The sequence below is a fragment of the Thamnophis elegans genome, chromosome 5 (genome assembly GCF_009769535.1).
Source record: "Thamnophis elegans isolate rThaEle1 chromosome 5, rThaEle1.pri, whole genome shotgun sequence".
NCBI lineage: Eukaryota > Metazoa > Chordata > Lepidosauria > Squamata > Colubridae > Thamnophis > Thamnophis elegans.
Window position 1 is genome coordinate 6,508,997 of NC_045545.1, and position 24,076 is coordinate 6,533,072.

At 38.5% G+C, this 24,076-nt stretch overlaps 1 protein-coding gene across 3 annotated transcripts in view; it reads right to left on the reverse strand.

The window, feature by feature from the left end:
- Positions 1-24,076, reverse strand: part of LOC116508699 (uncharacterized oxidoreductase ZK1290.5-like) — a 105,902-nt gene that overhangs the window by 35,945 nt on the left and 45,881 nt on the right. For all 3 annotated transcript variants that reach the window (XM_032217347.1, XM_032217346.1, XM_032217345.1), the window contains exon 3: positions 21,900-22,001. In XM_032217347.1, coding sequence (XP_032073238.1) covers positions 21,900-22,001 — 102 coding nt within the window. The remainder of the gene's footprint in view (positions 1-21,899; positions 22,002-24,076) is intronic.

A 24,076-nucleotide genomic window follows, 5' to 3' on the forward strand; every position in this document is an offset into this window, starting at 1 on the left:
AATTTGATGTAATCAGCAAGTCAGATATAATTGGAAGGGATCTGGAACTTAATATTGTTTTTTCAGTTTTTCATATTCATTGTTCATTTTTTTCTTTCTTTTAATACGGCCATGGACATTTATTTTAGATAATCATAACTACTAATGATGACATCAAAATAAATATTAATGTTTAGTCTTTTGAAGTGACAATTACTTCTCAAGACAAAATAATAAGCCTGGTTTTATAGATTCAATTATTTAATTAGTGCAGCAATGAATTTAAAATGTCATGACAAGTATAAATTCTGTTTACTTATTGATGTTTTATATTCCCATCCACTATGTCCATTCTCAGCTGTTTCTTTCTTCTTTTATGTAATTAATTTTACTCCTTAAAATTAAAAAAAAAAACAGGAAAAAGAATTAAAAAGAAAAAAATACTCTATGGAATAAAAAATTCCCTTCTCTTAAAAACCAATGGATAGAAATCCAGAGTTTCCAACAGCATGTCTCCAGAATTTTTACAATTCTCTGGGTATCCCAGCCATGAAAGCTATCAAGCTGAAAAAAAGGCTTTTTAAAGGTAATCTCTTTTATTAACTCACTTTATTTTATTTATTCAATTTAGGCAATGTCTGACTCCAGACTGACTCACAGTTCACAGCACCAATTTCTTTACTAGGAAGCTTCTACACAAAAGAGAATCCTGTTTCGGCTTAAAGTAATTATATGGTACAACAGGCAATCTGACATTTTCATACTCTGCAGCACTGCTGATTTAAATGTTATCCTCTGCAGACTATATAATATTGGAATGAACAATATCTTTGTGCCCTGAACAATGGCAATAATATAGTGATTCTCTTTTCATGGTATTAAGGAACAGATATCAAGCTCAGGAATGGATGAAAATTTGCTATAAGGGTAACAAGAAATAGAAATTATTTCTATTATAGACCTTTTAGCCACATTTGCAAGACATAAAAAGGAATTAGAGAGACAACAGAAGCATTTTAATTTCCTTTAAATAGCACAGACTCATGCTAATTCAGATTTATTCTTATGTAAGTATATGGTATGAGCACAGAATAGTATGGTAAAGAGAGAAACTGTTGGGACTTTATCCAACTAATAACATTTAGAAAAGTTCTGCCAAATTATAATTGGTATAATGCTAAAAAAAAATATCTTAATATTTCATTTCAGAATGGTCTCGAGACTATGCTGCTCAACCTAAAAAGTCTTTATGACATTTTTGGAAACTACTTATGCTTTTATAAATAAAAATAGTGAGCTATATATGTGAGAAATAGTGAGAAAAATATGTGAGCTTGGAATAAGTATCTTATTTAATGGAAAACTGTTATTAATAAAACAGTTTTTTAAAGTAATTTTGCTATTGGTAGAACATTTACAGGTGTTTTTTTAAACCTATGAGATAAATATATGGTTATCTCAGCTAAAATCAGAAAACTGCATTTAAATATTATAGGTTTTATAATAATGGAAACAGTTTAATTCTGTGGACACAAGCAAACCAGTTCTACAACCTAAGATATCTATTTGGGGTAGCTATAGATGGTTAAAGAGATTGCATGCATCTAACGATCTGGTCAAACCTGCATCTTTTACAGTAGCTCTGAAAAATCCTGGCAAATGTGTAAAATATCTTATAACTAGAAAAGGCAAATGATGTCCTTGTTTTATAAATGGATCCCAAAAATGTAGAGCACTTGATTTTTAATCATATTTTTTGGAAAATTCTAGAGCAGATAAGTAACGGCTTTATTAGCATCTTGGGGTTAGCAAACATTGTGATGATAATTAGAGTCCATCACAGATTTTCCAAGAATTAATTTTGTCAATCTTAATCTTAAGACTTCTCCAGGAGTTAAAACTGATTCAAGGGTGGGTGGGTGGGTGGGTGGGTGGGTGGGTGGGTGGGTAGGTAGGTAGGTAGGTAGGTAGGTAGGTAGGTAGGTAGGTAGGTAGGTAGATAGATAGATAGATAGATAGATAGATAGATAGATAGATAGATAGATAGATAGATGATGGGTGGATGGATGGATGGATGGATGATAGGTAAGTAGGTAGGTAGGTAGGTAGGTAGGTAGGTAGGTAGATAGATAGATAGATAGATGATAGATGGATGGATAGATGATAGATAGATAGATAGATAGGTTGGTAGGTAGATAGGTAGGTAGGTAGGTGGGTGGGTGGGTGGGTGGGTGGGTGGATGGATGGATGGATGATAGATGGATGGATGGATAGATGATAGATAGATAGATAGATAGGTAGGTAGGTAGGTAGGTAGGTAGGTAGGTAGGTAGGTAGGTAGATAGATAGATAGATAGATAGATAGATAGATAGATAGATAGATAGATGATAGATAGATAGATAGATAGATAGATAGATAGATAGATAGATAGATAGATAGATAGATATGAAAGATGATATATAGATAAATATATAGACAGATGAATAGATAGATAGATATGAAAGATGATATATAGATAAATATATAGACAGATGAATAGATATATAGATAGATAGATGATAGATAGATAGATAGATAGATATGAAAGATGATATATAGATAAATATATAGACAGATGAATAGATAGATAGATGATAGATAGATAGATAGATAGATAGATAGATAGATAGATAGATAGATAGATAGATAGATAGATATGAAAGATGATATATAGATAAATATATAGATGAATAGATAGATAGATAGATAGATAGATAGATGATAGATAGATAGATAGATAGATAGATAGATAGATAGGTAGGTAGATAGATAGATATGAAAGATGATATATAGATAAATATATAGACAGATGAATAGATAGATAGATGATAGATAGATAGATAGATAGATAGATAGATAGATATGAAAGATGATATATAGATAAATATATAGACAGATGAATAGATAGATAGATAGATGATAGATAGATAGATAGATAGATATGAAAGATGATATATAGATAAATATATAGACAGATGAATAGATAGATAGATGATAGATAGATAGATAGATAGATAGATAGATGATAGATAGATATGAAAGATGATATATAGATAAATATATAGATGAATAGATAGATAGATAGATAGATAGATAGATGATAGATAGATAGATAGATAGATAGATAGATAGATAGATAGATAGATAGATAGATAGATAGATAGATCTTCCTAAATAGACTATAGGAATCCTGTGGACAAATATATTTTGATTTTAACAGCATTTTTGAAAAGGCATTTTGAGCATTAATATTTCTTCATCAAATTGGAGAGAGGTTAACTATCACAAGGTTCAGACATGGACCTAATGCTCCTTAACTTCTTTGTAAAAGATTGGATAAAAGGTATAAGAATTCTTATAAAATCTCACAATCATACAAAACTGGATCAATAGCTAATAATGTAGAAGGCAAACAACTTTCAAAATTATCTATAGGTTAGAGCAATGGTTCTCAACTTTTTCTTCATTTCAGACTCAGCCACCCCCTTTAAAGACTTTTTGTGGTCATGGACCATGGCCATGGACAACCCCCCGCCCCTCCCCCAAAGACTTAACTCAAGATTTAAATCATAATATTTCTTCAAGCCTTTGCAGATCTCCTGTGGTGACATTTGTCCATGGATCACTGGGTTACAGAAATAAGTTGAAAATACCAGAATGAAGAGAATCAACGCAACGGTTAGATTAATACATTCAACTATAATCCATAGTTCACAAAACATAAACTGGATTCATATAAGCTAAACCAAATCAAATCCTTCATGTAAGGATTTAACTTGATGAATTGCAAAACACAATAGATACAGTAGTTTAGGTATATGTGAACTAGACCATAGTGGCTTGCTCAACAAACCAAAATTAATGCAGTATATTAATTAGTTCTTTATTGGTAAGAGTCCAGGGCTTTAATGTGGATTTACAGGGGAAAATTTTTCTTTAATATGGATTTGCAGAAGCCATAAGCACATTTCCCAAAACACTAAGGTAATGCAAATTCAGCACTCTCTTTCTTGTGAAAACAGGAACTGCAGACTGAAACCAGATAACACAGGAAGATTATTAACATACTAATGATTTGGCACATAGCCATTTGATGCATGAAATCACTAGTGATTTGTCTTGTCACCAAAATCCCACATAAATGGAAAGAACCTGTCCATTTGAAACAGCTGTGTTGTCAACCCACTATATCTGCATGACTTCTATTAATACTAATAGGATCTCAGGATATATAAAGGGATGGAAACCTACCTTAATCCAAGATTTAAATATAAATGCCTATTAGCATAAATTAAAAATTTGCAATTCAGATTCACTCTTCGGCTTATATTTGCATACTAAATAGAAGCAGCAACATATCATTTTGGCTTTTTACATAACTATAATCAAACACAAAAGCAGAGTTTCTGTGACACTTAACGTTAACAATTCAGCTTTTTCTGCTGACAGACTGACTATGTGGCTTTGCTCCGTATAACTGATTTCACAGATTTGTCATATGGACAGAATGGTTCACCGACAAATGCGCGTTCGACAAAAGCGCGCCGACGAAACCGCAGCGAGAAAACCGCGAGGTTGAAATTGCGCTGACGAATGCGCGCAGAAGCGCGCCGACAACAGCACGCCGACAAAAGCGCACCTTCAACAAACAACTAATAACAACCTAATAACCCTAACCCTAATCCTAAACCTAACCCTAAACCTAACCCTAACCTTAACTTAAATCGCGCTTTTGTGGGCGCAGTTTTGTCAGTGCGTTGTTGTGGGCGCGTTTATGACGTTGCGGTGTTCTTGCCGCAGTTTCATCAGTGCGCTTTTGTCATGCGCGCATTTGTCGCGTCACGGGACAGAATGGATGTTAAATGGAGAACCCTGGCATCTTTAAAAAGAGGCAAAATATAAACACAATGAATACATAAATAAATGTAACAAATTCACTGATGGATGTTCCTGTGATTAGAGAATGCCAACACTCTTAGATGCCTATCAACATTTGCAGCTATAGATCCAAGACTTGCCACATTTATAACATGCGCTATATTAAAGATGTATTAATCAAGTTTCCTACTTGCGTCAAAGTTGTACGCTCCAGAATTAATATCCCAATGTGTTTTTTTAGTAAAAGAGCTTAAGAAACTCTTTGTAAATTGAGCTTATAAAGTTGTACAGGTAAACTCGCTTAATGACATCTGTTTAGCAGATGCTTGAAGTTATGATGGCCCTGAAAAAGTAACTTAACAACCAATCCTTGCTTTTAGGAGCATTGCCTGTCCCACAATTGCACACTTCACAATTGGCTGTCAACAAGCAGTCAACAGAGAATCTGGCAGTGAAACAACAAGCCGTGATCATGTGACATCTTGCTTAACAACTTGCGGTGATTCATTTAATGACTGAAGAGAGATCATAAGCCTACTGCAGTCACATGAGGTTTTGCTTAACAATTGCAGCTGCTAAATGAGGACTACTTGTATAGCCTAAGTGTAAGTAGTCCTTGACTTACAACCACAATTAGGACTGGAATCTCGGATGAACAAGTGGTCCTTCAGCGAAGCATCACATCGCATGACCACTTCGTTCAACAATCACATTCCCAGCACTTCCAGTTACAATTGTTAAGCAATTCCCAGGGTATTAAGCAGAGTGCCATATAAGGAGCATGGCATAGGAAGGTGCAGCATAGATTGTGTGTGAGTTTGGGGGGTACTGCAGGGCAGCATAAAGCTGTCACAGCCCAGGAGGCTCAGGCTGTTTCTTCCCCCCCTCCCCAGGCCCAGGAGGATTCCCTCCCCACCATTTACCTTTAATGATTTTCTCTAGGTATTGGAAGGCCGTGACCCGACAAAAGCACGCACAACAAAAGCACGCCGACAAAACCGATGAGGGAAATAGACGGATGGGGATGGTTGCAGTGCCTCTGCAATTATATATATGAGGAGTAAAAGGTAAAGGTTCCCCATGCCTATATGTGCAGGTCATTCCCAACTCTAGGGGGCGGTGTTCATCTCTGTTTCAAAGCCGAAGAGCCATCGCTGTCCAAAGACATCTCTGTGGTCATGTGGACGGCATGACTAAACGCTGAAGGTGCACGGAACGCTGTTACATTCTCACCAAGGTGGTTCCTATTTTTCTACTCGCATTCTTTATTTGCTTTCAATTTGCTAGGTTGGCAGAGTAACCTAGATGGAAGCTCACTCCATCGCGCAGCGGTAGGGATTCAAACCACCAAACTGCCTTTCGGATCGACAAGCTCAGCCTATTAGCCACTGTATGAGGAGGCCAAGTGCCTAATTTTTTTTTTATCAGGTGTGATAGGAGTGTTGCAGAGGATATAACTTTGGGCACAGGTGTTAAGTCCATTTGTTCAGCACAGTCGTAATTTCGAACAGTTGCAGAACAAATGGCCGTAGGTCAAGGACAATCTGTATGATCTTATATCAGGCCAAACTTAAGAGTGACAGCTAAACTTTTTTCCTCTTAATGTACAAACAAAAATCACCCAGATTAGTCCTCTGGACCCCATAAGCGTGAATTTTTTTAATTGCACATCCTTGATACAAGATAGCAGAAATTGACAACTGTGCAGGTAACTTTGAAATCTCTGCATCAGTACAACTTGAATCAAATTCCTCTATTCAAAATTTTAAAGATTATCAGAATAAAACATTTAGCCTAGAAAACACAGACTATAGTAGTGATGGCTAATCTTTTTGTTGTCCCATGCTGAAAGCGTGTGCGGTGTTGCAATGCGGGTGCGGCACCCCCTGTGCCCCACCCCCGTGAATGTGTATGCAACACCTCCACATTTTCCCTGCCCCTGAATGTGACCCCCCTCTGCTCCCCCCAGCCCCCACACATTGGCATAATACCCCCACACACAGAGATACACACCCTGTTTTGGGCCTAATAGGCCTCCCTGCAGCCTCGTGGGACCAAAAATGTGCTGCACTCCTTATGCTCCCCCTGCCCCTTGTGCATGCACATGTGACCCCCCCAACCCCGTGCATGTGCACGCATCTCCCGCCTGCATCCCACCCCTGCGCGTGTGCGACAGAGACCCAAAAATCAACTGGCCAGAGGGAGGTGCACACGAATGCGCAGTGGAGCTGAGCTGGGGCGACAGCTCGCATGCCCGCAGAGAGGGCTCTGTGTGCCATCTGTGGCACACGTACCATAGGGTCACCCTCACAGGACTATAGATTCATTTCAACTGAACTATGTTGGCATAATCTCTGTGACAATGCAATTTTTCTGAATCTGTCATCTAAGGCTGCTGAGAGAAGATCATTAAAATGAGAATTTAGTGAAGGCCATTGATCACTATAATACGTAAGGTTTTTGGGGGGTGATTTACCTGTGAGTTTCCCTAAGTTCTGGATGCACCTTTGTAGCTTGGTCCAGTTCACTCTTACATTCATCAGCACTGATCTGTTACCTACCGTAATTATTTTCAGCTCTAGTATTAGCAAAAACTCAAGCACTACTGTGCAATTTCATGATTAAAGGTTATTGCAATAGTATCACCAGCATACCTTACATTTTCTACGTTTCTACCAGTGAAATTCCCCCTAGAGCCATTGCAAGCATTTTTACACCAGGATCTTTGGAACTCCTAAGCAGAGCCCAAGTAGAGACCAGCTTCTTAGCAGCAAATCTGAAACTGACATATTAACTGGACTCCCTGATAAATATCACTCAAAACTAATAACCATATTTCAACTTGCGTCCGTTAGCTAGGTTTACAACCCATAGTATTGCAATTCGCTTAATTTAATCAGTTGGTACTGGCCAGACTCCCAAAGATTAAATCTGTGGTTAAAGAAAGAGGCAACCGCCACTGTACAAATAAATTAATTTTCCAAAAGCAGCCAGTGTTTTATTGCAGCATGGAAAGGTATGGGTCAGCAATTCAGTAACATTTTTCCATTAATTGATAATGCCTCAAAGAATTACACAATTTACAACAACATTGCGGCAGAGAACAATAGTCTGTATAAATGCAGGTGCTTGCTATATACATATATATAATAATACACTCAGATGAGTACAATTATCTCTGCTGAGTCAGGACACCAGAGGCAATAATTTTGATAAGGATACATCAAGCTAGCTGTTCTCTTCCAGCGATGACATGCCAATATCAATAACCGCCTTGTTTACTCTATCAATCTAACATATCCGCATATTATAGCACTATCCTTCCAATGGACTCGTATTTCTATCAAGCAAATATTACACAGCCGTAATCCAGAACTGAGAGGAGCAATTTCAGCGACAGCTCAAATAATACAGCACCTTTTAACAGGCAAACAAAGTTTATTTACCTTGTTGCTTCTCTCAATTTGTACTTACATTCAGATTTCCTAAGTTGATGCATACATTAATGCCACGGGTTATATACTAGCTCTTTATCCTCGATTTCATTGCAAAACACATAAACAGTGCCTGCGTCTTGACTTCTAATGGATATCTGCAGTTTTTTGGAAGTGCTTTTTTTCCCCTAGGTTGATAGGGTGTGATCGGCCCAGTCACCCAAGCTGACTTTGTCCCTAAGATAGGAAGGACTAGAACAGTGGTGGGTTTCAAAAAAATTTCGAACCTATTCTGTGGGTGTGGCCTCCTTTGTGGGTGTGGATTGCCGGCCATGTGACTTGGTGGGAGTGGCTTGACGGCCATGTGTTCTCTCTCTCTCTCTCTCTCTCTCTCTTTCCTTCCTTTTGTCTCTCTGTCCCTTTTCCTTTTTTTCTTTCATCTCTCTCTCACTTTTTCTTTCTTTTTTTATTTCTTTCTTCCTTCCTTTCTTTCTCTTTCTCTCTCTCTCTCTCTCTCTCTCTCTCTGTGTGTCTGTGTGTGTGTGTGTCAGTGGTGGGTTTCAAAAAATTTTCTTTTTGATTCTTTCTTTTCCCACTGGTGTGGGCATGTATTGTTTAAGATTATTACTTTTATTAATATTTTTAAATAATAATTACAGTCAAATGAAAATGGATATATGACGATGGTGATATGTATGAATATCTGAGTTAAAATGCTTGAGTTAACATGAGTTATGTTTGTTGACTGTGGAGGAGATGTACCAAAGTTTATTTGTGATCGACTGATACACTTTCTATAGATGTAAAGAAAGATGTTGTACTTGTTTCAAATTAAAATTAAAAAAACATTTAATTAAAAAAAATTGGAACCTCTTCTGTAGGTGTGGCCTGTTTTCCAGGTCCACTGGTGGAACCTCTTCTAACCGGTTCGGTAGATTTGACGAACCGGTTCTACCGAACTGGTGCGAGCTGGTAGGAACCTCTGGACTAGAACTCCCGCACTCCCAGTTTCTAACCTGCTGCCTTAACCACTTAATCAAACTTGCTCTCTTTCATTTCAAAACAGTCTACGTTTTGTCAGAGCTGACCTACAAAATGGCTTGGAAATCTGTGAATGAGCTCGCTTCACTGGAGGCTTTTCCAAGAGAGGAGAGGAGATAAGAGGGAATAAACCAACCACTAATATGATGATGTTCAGTCCAATCTTCATTGCACATTTTTGACTTTTGCATGGATAAGATTGAGCTTTCACTACAATTACTGTGACTGACTTTCATAGAGGTATGTGAGGTGGTATTTATCTAAAATATGGTTCCTATGTCCTGCAAATGAAGACCTGTCCTTCAAGAAAAAAACTTCACAAGAGGGGAGGGGAAACACGAGACAACTTGGCTTTTCCCCTTCACGGTGGTTTTCTGTGTAAATAGCACAATACAGTTTACAATGAAATTAGCTTCTTGAAGGAATACATGTTAACTTATGCTAAGTAATTTTTCTAGTGTGTTCTTTTCTATCGGACACCAAACTATGGGGTGGAGGGAGCAATATTCTGCTTCTGCAGCAGAAGACAAAACAAATCAGTGTGAAATATTTTATGGATATAGATGACAACATTTATTATCAACAAGTATACAAAAGTAGAATCTTTTAACAATTTGTTATGAATCAGACATAAACATATTTAAATGTGTGTAAGAAGAAATATATTCCTACTCTCCAAGCTTCTAACCAAATCAACTTTGCCAGAAAAAGATAATCAGAAGATCAGAAAAAAAAAATCAATTGGGAGGACCATAGGCTGGTTTCTAGAAATGTGTCTGGACTACATTTCTCATCATCTCCATATAAACGTAACTTGATAAAGCCCAGATTCAGAAAGGCTGATTTAAGACAATCATTGCCATCTCCCAAGTTTTGAGAGATTCTTAAATAAAGCAATACTGGTGACCTTCTGGAAGAGAAGGAGACCTGTAAAATCAGGAGCTCTGTCTAGCTTTTATTATAGTCCCTTGCCAAATAAGAAAAGTCACGCTGCTATAATGGTGTCCCTTCTCTGTCATCGGAACTCAAGCAAATACTTGACCTCACTCCCTTCAAGGCCTGTATTGTGCAGGTAACAGTTTAGCTGAACACTGAAAGCTGATATGCAATATTTGTTGTTCAAAAAACATGGGCTTCAAAGAAACTCCATGCAAAGATCAAAAAGAAAAGGGACAAACACTCCAGATACAGAGTAAGAAGGACATGCTGATCTTTTTAACACAAAGTTTCATAAATAAATGGACTCGGTAGCAAAGCTTTGTTTGAAACAATAGCAAGCCTTATCTTTCCTAAACACTGCTATGGGTGTGTATCAAGAATTTTAAAACCTTGAACATTAACTTACCATTTTCGCACATCAAAAAATACTTCACAAAGCTTTTTTTTTCCTGATTCATATTATTGTATTTATAATTTTAGAAGCTCAAAAGGTACACTGTATGCCATACTGCCTGACCCATTCATTACAGGAAGAATTAAATTAAAAAAAACCTTACTCAAGAAATGTACCTTCAGTTCTCAAATCATTGGCTTTTTAATAGCAATAGCAATAGCAGTTAGACTTATATACCGCTTCATAGGGCTTTCAGCCCTCTCTAAGCGGTTTACAGAGTCAGCATATTGCCCCCAACAACAATCCGGGTCCTCATTTTACTCACCTCGGAAGGATGGAAGGCTGAGTCAACCTTGAGCCAGTGAGATTTGAACCGCTGAACTGCAGATAGCAGTCAGCTGAAGTGGCCTGCAGTACTGCACCCTAACCACTGTGCCACCTCGGCTCTTTTTCCCCAACAGAAGCTTTATGACAATCTGAATAATGTACAGATAGTCAACAAGCATACAAATATTAATAATGGAGATTAGAACAGGTTACTGTGGAATGATCCAAGTTCTCTGGAGACTAGGTATTCTTGTGGTCTATTGTATGCAGAGATGAAGTGAATGGAAGAAAACAGGAATTGGTTGGGAGGAAACAAACTGAAGCTTAATCAAGATAGTGTGTCATGAGTTAATGAACTGAAGGAGAAAGTACCATTTAGTCTACTCTGAAAGGGATTGACCCAGTGGTGGGATTCAAATAATTTAACAACAGGTTCTCTGCCCTAACAATTTCGTCCAACAACCAGTTCACCAAACTGCTCAGAAAGTTAACAACTGGTTCTCCTGAAGTGGTGCAAACTGGCTGAATCCCACCACTGGATTGCCTCTTGAAAAGTTAAGAAAAAAAAATGTGAGAACTTCTTCTTCAGCCCTGTTTTGAAAGGACAGATAGCAGCAACCACTGGATATGCCTTGCTTAACATCTGCTCTGTTTCGCAACTCTTTGAAGTTGAGCGAGTTTACCATATCTGGAAGCTAAACGCATAAGTGCTACTCTTTTGATACTATGGATGTCATTCATCCAGAGCCAAGGTGGCGCAGTGGTTAGGGTGCAGTACTGCAGGCCACTTCAGCTGACTGTTATCTGCAGTTCAGCGGTTCTAATCTCACCGGCTCAAGGTTGACTCAGCCTTCCATCCTTCCGAGGTGGGTGAAATGAGGACCCAGATTGTTGTTGGGGGCGACATGCTGACTCTGTAAACCGCTTAGAGAGGGCTGAAAGCCCTATGAAGCGGTATATAAGTCTAACTGCTATTGCTATTGCTATTCCTTTCACACAATCCATTGATAGCAACAAGGTCTCCTTCTGACCGGATGTTGAAGCAAATAACCCAATCTCAAGCCCTTTAAGAAAATATCCATAACTCTAAAGAGAAGGGAACAGGAAGGCACAAATATCAGCAGCGCACAACAGCTTCCTCAAGTGTAAAGCTCATAGGAACTACGGAGCTGGGGGAGGAGGGCAAATGTCACAATGCATTCTATTCCCCTCCTGCTATTATATTCCCCAGATACAAAATACTGCTTATATTACATATCTCAAAACTTAAGAGGCTATCAAAGATCATCTTCTCTAATTTCCTCAAGAGGAAAAAAAAAGGCATTTATAAACAGATTGCATTGGACAGAGGCATCTACAAAACACCCACTTTCACATTCGTTTTTTTTAATGGCTTGAGTTACAACTTCATGTTATCCATCTATGGAATTTCCCATTTCCTTTAAATATATTTTCTTTCATTATGGTTTATGTCAGTCCTTTCTGGTAGGCCAAGTCAAGACACAAGGCCAGGATTCCAGGAATAACAGACTCTGGAAAAACCTGTCCACGTTTCTTTCTCTCCCATCTTATGCTAAAAAAAATCAAGATGGAGTTATTATGAGTTTCTTTTCCATGCTTCTTTCTTTCTCTTTCTTTCTTTCTTTCTCTTTCTTTCCTTCCTTCCTTCCTTCCTTATTTCTTTCTTTCTTTCTTTCTTAGGACTTGACTTTTCCGAAAGTCCCTCCCGTTAACACTCATTCAATACTTCCCACCTTAACACCTTGCACAATCATCAAAGTCAGCTCTATATTCCTTTACATTTAGTTTGTTTGTTGATTTACATGCCACTGTTTTCCAAAAGCTCAAGACAGCTTACATGGGGGATATCCTTCATTTCACCCCCAACAACAGCACCTCTGTTACATATTTAAAAAATTATTATTATTATTATTATTATTATTATTATACAATTGTATCACAGCGGCCAGTTGTTTCGCCGGATTTGGCATTGGTTACTAGTCGGGCCCCACCCAGGGGCCTAGGATTTTATAATAAATTATAAAAAATTATTATTATTGTTGTACAATTGTATCACAGCGGCCAGTTGTTTCGCCGGATTTGGCATTGGTTACTAGTCGGGCCCCACCCAGGGGCCTAGGACGTCGTAACGTATTTTCTTAATATGCGTGCAGATCCAAGCAGTGCGGCTTTTTGCATTTGACTGATGGTGATTTTGTCAATTTTTAACTGTTTTAAATGTAATTCCAGTGCTTTTGGAATAGCACCCAGTGTGCCAATTACCACTGGAATTACCACTGCTGGTTTGTGCCATAGTCGTTGAATTTCGATTTTTAAGTCCTGGTATCTTGCGATTTTTTCATGTTCCTTCTCGGCGACCCTGCTATCACCTGGTATTGCGATGTCTATGATTGTGACCTTATTTTTCTCAACCAGTGTGATGTTGTTGTTGTTATTATTATTATTATTATTATTATTATTATTATTATTATTATTATTATTATTATATATTATTTTCCAAACTTACAGGCCACCAATCTCACAGAATGATTTCAATCCACTACAATGGCTTTCGTATCTCCTTTTACAAAAAACTTTAAAATACTATTTTATGACAGTCAAAAAATGTTGCCATAGTAAGAGAACTTCAGAAACATTCTCCTCCTCTTAATGAACGGTAAATGTAAAAAGTAATTAAGTGCAAAGAGAAATAAGTTTATGAAGTCTCCTCCAGTTTGGTATCCTTCAAGTATATGGAGCTAAAGCTCCCGCAGCTCCGGTCAACATAACCAAACTTGAGTCTACAGGTAGTGTGTTCATATGAGAGAGCCGAGGTGGCGCAGTGGTTAGGGTGCAGTACTGCAGGCCACTTCAGCTGACTGTGATCTGCAGTTCAGCGGTTCAAATCTCACCGGCTCAGGGTTGACTCAGCCTTCCATCTGAGGTGGGTGAAATGAGGACCCGGACTGTGGGGGCAAGTTGCTGACTCAATTTGCTAAAAAAAAAATGTAAACCACTTATAGAGGGCTGAAAGCCCTATGAAGCGGTATATAAGTCTAATAAATAAATAAATAAATATACTTATGATATGAGATAAATTGATCTTCTAGATGAGGACTGTCAAAGTTGCGGCCCACGGGCCGGATGCATCACACACCCGGTTTAGCGAAGCAGGAAAAAGTCACACTACATCATATGACGATGCTGTGATGAGGCAAGTTTGACACCCCTGTTCTACACCATGAAAGCATATCCTTGTTATCTCAGATGTATGGGGGAAATGCCATAAACTCATAGGGCACAGTTAGAGGAAATGAAATCCAGTTGTGCCACTAGGGGAAATAAAGTATGCCTAATATATTAAAGGGACACGAAGGCTCAGTGGCTAAGACGTTGAGATTGTTGATCAGAAAGGTCGGCAGTTCGGCGGTTCGCATCCCTAGCGCTGCATAACAGCGTGAGCTCCCGTTACTTGTCCCAGTTTCTGCCAACCTAGCAATTCAAAAGCATGTGAAAATGCAAGTAGAAAAATAGGAACCACCTTTGGTGGGAAGGTAACAGCGTTCCGTGCGCCTTTGGCATTTAGTCATGCCGGCCACATGACCACGGAGACATCTTTGGACAGTGCTGGTTCTTTGGCTTTGAAACAGAGATGAGCACCGTCCCCCTAAAGTCAAGAACGACTAGCACATATGTGCTCGGGGAACCTTTACCTTTACATAACATACTTTGAATGAAAGATGGCACAAAGGACTTTTCATATCTACTGTCTTATAAAACTTGCCAATGGGCTATTCCTCAAAATGAAACTGGATTTGCCCGTCTATTCCTTATGTGCCTCAAGTCTCACATTTGAAAAGCTGAACACCAGAATATGGCTCGGAAAGCTGCCACTGATGCTTGTTTTCCTTAAATATGCCTGAGTTGAGGAGATGGGGGTCAAAAGTGAAGATAGCTTAGGATAAGATGACATATCATGCACCAAAGGACAAGCCATGGGACCAGTTACCGCTTTTGGATAAGCAGTGGCTTACTCCCAACACTGATAAAGCATTGCTGGTTTGCGTCAGGAAGAGTAGCACATAACAGGAATGGACAAGACTGTTCTGCTTATCACAGCAACCGATAACAAGCTGTGAAGGTTTGACATGTCTAATGTCCCTTTCATAAACACCTGTTGGGGCATTTGCAAGAGTGCAAAAAACATTCACGAATCTCACCCTCTTTATGCTCAGCTTCAACATGTAGCTGATGCTAAGATATTTTACAATGTTACTTAGATCATGGAGCAGTTCCAACTTTAAAATGACAATTAAACTAAAAATTTAGTGCGGTTGGAATGGGAGCCCAGTTATTATCCTAGGAAGGAAAGAGAGACTAGCAAGCAAGGTAATCCTCAGGACAAGATTTAGTGTGTATAGTGGTACTACTACCAAGATAATACATTCTGATAGTTAATCAGTGATATGTAAAGCACAATTTCAGCAAAGATTTGTCATGGTTTATTGAGGTCTAATAGCCAATTGCAATATGCACAACCATATGACAAACATAACCACAGAATAATCAGCAGCACATCAGAATTATAACCACAACAACTTTGGAATTTATTTGTTTGTATCCTGCCTTTTACAAATAACTCAAGGTAGCGAATATATCCAATACACCCTCCTGTTCCTGTTTTCCCCACAAGAACAAAACCTTTGAGTTGAATTGGGCTGAGAGAGAGTGACTGGCTCGAGTTGTTTAAGAGTCCCTTGTACTCATGGCCTAGATTTCCACTTTGGAACAGTAGCACCTAACTAAAAGCATTCCAGGAGAGAGAAATATGTTTTAGCAATTCAATAAAACCTTGATTTAAAGGAATCTATATGATTTGACATCCGTGTATCTAATAAGATTACCAGAAATTTAACCCAGCCATGGAGACCCTCAAAGAAGAAGTTGCTCATGGTGCCCCTTTTGAAGCTGAAACTAAAAAACAGTGCTTCTCCATCATTACACCTATATACCAATTACACCATTACACTTATACTGTAGAACAGGTTCCCTCTTGAAGGTCAAATGACCTTCTCTATGATGGCTCTCCAGAAACTTGAACGTAAAATATTTAAAGGAACTTCAAAGTGTGATTGTCTAACAACTTTATTCAGGTATTATCTGATTTCTCAGATTTATTATTAAGTACTATATTATTGGTTTGTAGATTGAGTATACTTATATTTTTCCCATAGAAAATTTTTTTATTTTCCATTTTCATAGCATATAATCACATGTATACTATTACATAGTCAATATGTTGTATTATTAAGTAATTACATCAATTCATCTTACCATCAATTACCAAAGGGGAAAAAACAACCAGTTATTAGCTCTTCTGCTCTCCATACACCATATTTATCCAACACTTTCTTCCCCCTCTCTCCTCCCCCTTTCTACCTCCTTTCTTCCCTCCATCATTTTCTACTCTACTTCCCCTTCCTTTCTCCTTCTCCTCCCTCCCCTTACCACTCCTCCTTATACACCTCATCTTCCCCCCTCACCCTCTCTCCTGTCCCTCTCTTCCTATCGTTCTTCTCTCCTCTGCCTCCCCCTCTTCCTCTAATTCACTTGGTGTATTTCAGCTTCTGAGCAAACTCCCTTTTGTGTTGATGGTATTTATAATTCCATTTCAATATGCATAAAAAGGAAAAAAAATAGCAGTATACATGTACAATCATAATACCTTAAAATCCAACACCTCTCCTCCAACTTAGTAAACTCCGCTCCCTCCCACCTTACCCCCAACCCCCCCCAACCGCCCCCCCCTGACTTCCCAGAACCAATACAAGGTATAAATCTTTAACAAAAACAGTTAAAAACATACTTAAAGAGAAAGTAGAAAATTAATAACGTCTTTGAATTGAGCTTAGCTCCTCCTTGCTAGGCTAACTATAAACAATTTGTATCATTTCTTATCTTAATCATAAGCTATCTGAACTTATATTGTGGTATACCTAATTAGTATGTAACACTATACTGTATTTTATAGTAAGTTATAACATGTTCGGAGCCTAGAAAATTCAACAGCATACTCACCCCAGCTTTGGGCAAACTGAAGAATTCCATATCTTAATCTTGCGTACATTCTTAGGTGTTGTAAATAACAAATTCTATGAATTTGTTTCAGCTTTGAGGGTGGTGAGATTCCCAAGCTACAAACCACCAATTTTGCTCTTGACAAACCTACTGGAACAGCCTTGCTCAAACTAAGGATCTTCAAGTGTCAGGTATTATACTATGATTTTTCGAGGTGGAACCTCATGCGGAAGACAGCAGGTAAGAGAAACTATATCTGGCATGATGTTGCAAACTTCACGCACACCGAAACAATGGACTGGAACATTTCAGCTTGACTTACCAAGTGTATAATGTACATTTATATAATGTTCACAATTTTCCTTCTCATGTTGGGCTTAAATAAGTCCAAAATTCTAAGCAAGCAAAATACCCCTCTTAAACTGCGTGACCCGTCAAAACCGCGGTCCACTAAAGCGCGCTCGACGAAAGCGCATACCTGATGTCATCAGCAGCGCGATGAAAAAAATTAAAAATAAATTAAATTAAAATTAAAATTAAATTAAAGCAAGCCGATTCACATAAAGGTAAGGGTTAGGTTTAGGGTTAGGGTTAGGTTAAGGGTTAGGGTTAGGTATAGGGTTACGTTAAGCGTTAGGGTTAGGTTTAGCGTTAGGTTAAGGGTTAGCGTTAGGTTTAGCGTTAGGTTAAGGGTTAGGTTTAGGGTTAGGTTTAGGGTTAGGTTAAGGGTTAGGTTTAGGGTTAGGTTTAGGGTTAGGTTTGGGGGGGTTAGGGTAAGGTTTTCGCTTTAATTTTAAATTTACCGCTCACAGCGCGATGTTTTCGTCGCGCTGTGATGACGTCACGTACTTGCTTTCATCGAGCGCGCTTTAGTCTACTGCGGTTTTGTGGTGGAACCCTTAAACTGCTTCTGTGAGGCAGGAAATAAATTGTAAATTGTAAATTGAATGAATTTATATGGCGCCCAATCCCGAAGGACTCCGGGCAGCTTACATAAAAACAACTCTAAAAAGAATACAAAAAAATTAAAATAGAGAGGAAAGCAAGTTAAAAAAAACACATAATGCACTCAATCTTAGTGGGGCTGGACCTCATTCATGAGGTCAACAGCCCCAGTCCTGCCAGAATAGCCAGGTCTTAGTAGACTTACGGAAGGCCGAGAGAGTGGGGAAGGTCCGGATCTCTGGGGGTAGATCGTTCCATTGGGCCGGGGCAGCTACAGAGAAGGCCCTCCCCCGAGGGATCTTATCCACATGTGAAGGCTCAATTAAACTGATTTATTGTTATTGTCTATGCCTAAGAATCTTCTCAACTAATGGTCAACGCTTGCATAGAGTTAGATAAGGGTCAAGGGCATCCATAGAGGGTTGAATTTAGGTTGTTTGTGGCACTATAGGGATTCTAGACTGATTCCTTTTCTCACCCCACTCCCAGATTCTGTTACTCCTTCTTCCATTGCATATCCTGTGAAATATGAACTATATGGTTATACATTTCTTAAAAAAAATACTGTATACATTTAAATTAAAAAATTAAATGTATGCAGTATAATAAAATGGACCTGGGGTTTATGAAAATGAACAGCAGATGATAAGACACTGGAGAAGGAATTGGAATTACAAGACTGAGATGGGAGCTGCAATTTAATTGATAAGGCTGATTGTTGCTAGAAAATGGAAAATCTGAAATCTCAGGAAAGTTACCAGTCAAATTGTTTTGGATTCAAAATGTTCTAATTAATGCCAAAATCAAAACCAACAGCCCAAATTTACAGACACAAATACTCAATTAATTATAGTATTTACCCCCCCAAAACCCCATTCAGATATCCAAAGTAATTCAGTTTAAATTCTATTTCTAAAATATCAAAAACTGCTAAGTCAAGTCAATACCGTATTTTTCGGAGTATAAGACGCAACTTTTTCCCTCAAAAAAGAGGCTGAATATCTAGGTGCGTCTTACACACTGAATACAGAATTTTTTGCCTCTCGAAACTCCTTCACCAAAATGCCTGTGCATGGCTTTTAGAAGGCTTTCAGACAGCTCCTGGGGGCTGGGGAGGGCAGAAATGATTGAAAAATGGCCTGCTTTTTGGCCCCCCCCCCCAACAGCACTCTATAAGCTTCCTAAAGGCTATCCATGCCCTTCTTGTGACAAAAAATGAGCCCATTTTTTGCTCGTTTTTGGCCCCCGCATCCCCCCCAGGAGCACTCTACAAACCTCCTAAGGGCTATTCATGCCCTTTTTTAAAAAAAAAATGAGTCCGTTTTTGGGAAGTTTGCAGAATGCAAAAACATTTTCTTTTAATTTTCCTCTTCAGAATCTTTCTGTGTCTTATACTCTGGAGCGTCTTATACTCGGAAAAATACGGTAGTCTTTTCAAAATCCTTATAAAACATATCACTGGTTTTCTAAGACCATCTAGGTAAGTTTGTGTTTAGGAAAGATTTGAAATAAAAACTTCTACAGCTCTCATTCTTCTAATGTAATCCAATACATATTTACCCAGAAGGAAATGAGAATGTTCAATACCCTTGCATGGATATACTGTATGTTAGGATTGCAAGGCTGAACAATCAAATAAAGAATATAAATTAAAAGACAGTTCAAGAAATCCCAGATCAGTGCCATAAGACAAATAGTACGATGAAGTATTATTTGAATGTCAACTGAAAGTTTAATGGTTAATTATGCAAATGAATTGTTTAATCCTTTTTTCCTCTCGGGCTACTGCATTTAAACCTCTACATTTATTAACATTTGCCTATCATTTCAGAAACACATGGCCAGAGGTTCTAAAACTCTACTTCATACAAGACAGAAAAAAAATGATGATTTGTTGAGCAGATGAGACCAGAAAACACAGAGGCTATTTTAACTCACATGAGATTTACATGTCATTAATTTGAATAACGTAAGAAGGCGGAAAATAGCAAATAGCACGCAAGGGTAGATGGCACCATAAGAAGTAAAAAGCTTTGAATTATAGTGATAAATTAAGGTAGCTTCCAACGTCCAATTTTAATTCCTCATAAAGTATTCAACCTAGTATAGATGGATAGTCTGGTGGAATTAATACACATGAAAGAAAGGAGCAGCAAAGGCAGGGGTATTATCTAGCTCATTCATGAAAACTAACCATTAATTTTTGAACATAAAGTAACAAAACCAACATCCAACATTTTTCCTGTTTGTCTAGACAAAGAAGGAAGGAAAAGCCCAAAGTGAATCTGACATAGATTGAACTTTGCATGCAAATTCAAAGCCACAGCTCTGAGATGACTGAACTCTTAACTTTCCCAAAGACAAGGAATAATATAATATCCTGGCTTATTTGTTCAACTACATTACAAATGCTGGGACTTAAGCCAATAAAATAATCTAACTTCTATTGATTCATTTTCAAGTGACACTGATATGCATACATAAGTTTATAGACGAAACCTTCTCAAACGTTAATGTGGACATGGAGGGTTCCACCACAAAACCGCGCTCGACTAAACCGCGCCCGACTAAACCGCGTCGCTGACGTCATCAACAGGGCGACAACAGCGCGGAGACAGAAGCAAGCTGTAAACCCTAAACCTAAAATTAACACCTAAACCTAACCCCCCTAAACCTAATCCTAAACCTAATCCTAAACCTAACCCTTAACTTAACCCTAAACCTAACCCTAAACCTAACCCTAAACCTAACCCTAACCCTAAACCTAACCCTTAACCTAACCTTAAACCTAATCCTAACCCTTAACCTAACCCTAAACCTAACCCTAAACCTAACCCCAACCCCAACCCTTAACCTAACCCTAAACCTAAACCTAACCCTAAAGCTAACCCTAAACCTAACCCTTACCTTAAGTTGAATCGGCTTGCTTTCAAAGCGCTATTTAAAGCGCCCTTCTTTCTCCGCGCTGGCTGTTGTCGCCCTGCTGATGACGTCAGCGACGCGGTTTAATCGGGTGCGGTTTAGTCGAGCGTGGTTTTGACGGGTCACGGACATGGAGGACTCTTGGGCACGATAATGTATTATTCCAATTAACTTCCTAAGCAGAAGTATGTAATTAATGACTTTAGGAATCATCCCTTTTATTTCATTTCCTATTTATTTACTGTTCACATTTTTGAATGACCCATCTCCCTCAGAATAAGGGCTTTTATCTTATAAAGACTTTAATATTGTTTTACTTAGTGGTCACTTATCTGGTTACTTATCACTTCAGCAAAATTAATAAGAGGAGAAAAACACTACCTAAGGAGAAAAATTGCTTAAAGACTCATACAGTATTTTCATTGGCCCTGCTCAACAAGGATATAAATAATGCCTGCCTGTCTTCAGTCCAATAACTAGAAATCAATCTTGCAATTTTTATAATCAAGAATTAACCATCCTTCTGAAAAAGGAGTTCTTCACATAGAAAATATTTCTGTTAACATTAGAAAGCCACTGCAGTTTTCAATAGATTCAGTTTAACTTTGGTTAAGAGTAGATTCCTGAATTTGTGATATCAAGATGACAAGAACCCTAACTTCAATTCTGTCTAAAGCTTGAAAGAATGATGGTATCATGAAGCTTGAAAATCCTTTTCTTGTGGATTCTTGTGGATTCTTGTGGCTCATCATGACCACCGAGCCCCACCTACCCAGATGGTTATTAGGGCAGAGAACCGGTTGTTAAATTATTTGAATCCCACAACTGACGCCCACCCACCACCAAGCCACACCCACAGAACCAGTTGGGGGGGGGGGGAATAGATTTCACCACCCAAAATGCATTACAGAAGTCATCTTACCTTTCTCATACAATTCTTCCATGGCCTGCCAAGTTTCCGCTCTGACTTCTCGACTGCTTTTTCCAGGGACTTGCGCATCGGGCCAATGTATTAAATAAAGATCTAAACAAACAAACAAACCTATTTCATTTATACTTGTCATTAGCCCACCAGCCTAATGATGTATGCAGAACATATAGCACAAAGTCTATTTATACAATTCCAATTCCCATGCCCCGTCTTAAAATCCAGGAAAACCACTTTTCTAGATTCTCACAAAAGTAGCTCTGCTAAGGGTAGCTGTTGTGGCCCAGCAGGAGCCGTTGGAGCTGCCACCAGAGTCCGACAGCGAGGGGCCCTATGAGTCGACTCTGGAGGATGTGGAGGACCCTGGACAGGGTTCCGACTCCGAGCAGGGCGAGGAGAGGCTGGTTGGCCACCAGGAGGCACCTGAGCCTCGGACCAGTGGGGAAGAGACAAGGGAGAGTGAGCCGGAGGCCAGTAGTGAGTTGTTCCTGGATGCACGCCATCGAAGAGCTACTAGGCGTCAGGAACAATTACGCAATTACAGGAGGTGATTGTACTCAGCTGGTGGTCATTAGGCTCCTCTCCAGACTATAAAAAGGCTACTTGTGCACACGCCCCTCTTTGCAGAAGTCAACGCAGGATTGAATGTCGGAGGACATTACTGGGAGCTTGGCAGGCTGGATTGCTGCCAAGCCTTATCTGTGTTTATTGCTGCCTGAGTTTGTCTGAGTTGCTGCAAAGGTCTTTATCTGTTTGTTCTGCTTGGCTTTCAGCCACCAAGGTTTTGGTGTCTTGCTATTAAAGTACATTCCAGTTAAGCTTGTCTCGGCATTCGTAACTGGACGGAGGAGGGGGTCAGAACAGGTAGCCATGTACAAATATAGCTTCATGCCATGCTTGAGCCATTTGACTTTTTGTTCAAAACAACTCAGTGACCGCGTATTGTAGCAGTCACAAGAATATTTGTGGCTGGTATAATTTATGTAGCATTTATACAACAGGCTATACAATTTCAACCTACTAAGGTAATTATGGTCAACCATATAATATCCATCGTGATTTTCAATTTTTCTCCCTCTTTTGTGTAAGGCCCAGGCAAAAAGCAAAATCAAGAGCTTATTAAGACGTCTGTACTCTCTGATGTGTAACTGTTAGGATAATTATAACTTGATATGTTGTAAATTATGCCAGGTTATTATGTAACATTTCAAAAAATGGCCATAACAAATCCTTCTTAGGAAACTATAGACAGTGAACTTTGTCCTCACTGCAAATTGCGAATATAGCATTTTACATTTCTATATACAAATGAAAGGCAGTCAATCGTTTAAATAAGCTGCTTTAGAAATAAAGTAATTGCAGTAAAAAAAAAAATAGCAATTCTATCCCCAAAGCTTTAGTTACAAAAAAGTTACTTAAACTAAACCTGCCAATCAAAAGATTGGGCAGAAACGAACAATATCCAGGAAACGCAAACTTTGAGCAGTAATTCTGGACCAGGAAGTTTTCTTTCTTTAAAGGTGTGCATTAGAATATCATTCTAGAGCAGGGGTGTCAAACTCGTGACCTGCAGGCCAGATGCATCACATGCTGGCCACGCCCACGCCCGGTTTAGCGAAGGGAGAAAAAGTTGTGATACATCATGTGATACTGCTGTGACGACGCGAGTTTGATATCCCTGTGCTAGAGGGATTAGAGAATCAGAAAGACTATAATCATTTAGGAAATAGTAAAATCAGATATGAATTAAAATATTTTGATTATTTTATGAATTCTTCTATCCCTTCTATCTTGAGCCTTATTTCATTGTACATGTATTACATCTGAATTTAGTTATATCCTTGTCTGGAGAAGAAGACAGTAAAATTCTGTAGGAGATATTATTTCTTCTTTCTCTATTTTTTATTTCCAATTATCTTCCATTGTCATTTAATTCATTAATCTTCATTCATGCAAATAAAAGGATGGTTCTTTCTTCTGAAATCAGTAGTTTCATTCTGATAGGGAAATTAGCTTATTACACAGTCCTATCTCCTCTGCTATGTGAGCGGCATGGTGGCCCAGTGGTGAAGATGCTTGCCTCCCACTTGGAAGTTTGACAGTTCAATCTTAGGTAGCAGCTGGTATTTCCCTCTAGGGCGCAATTTTTTTTTTACCTGTTGTGAACTCCG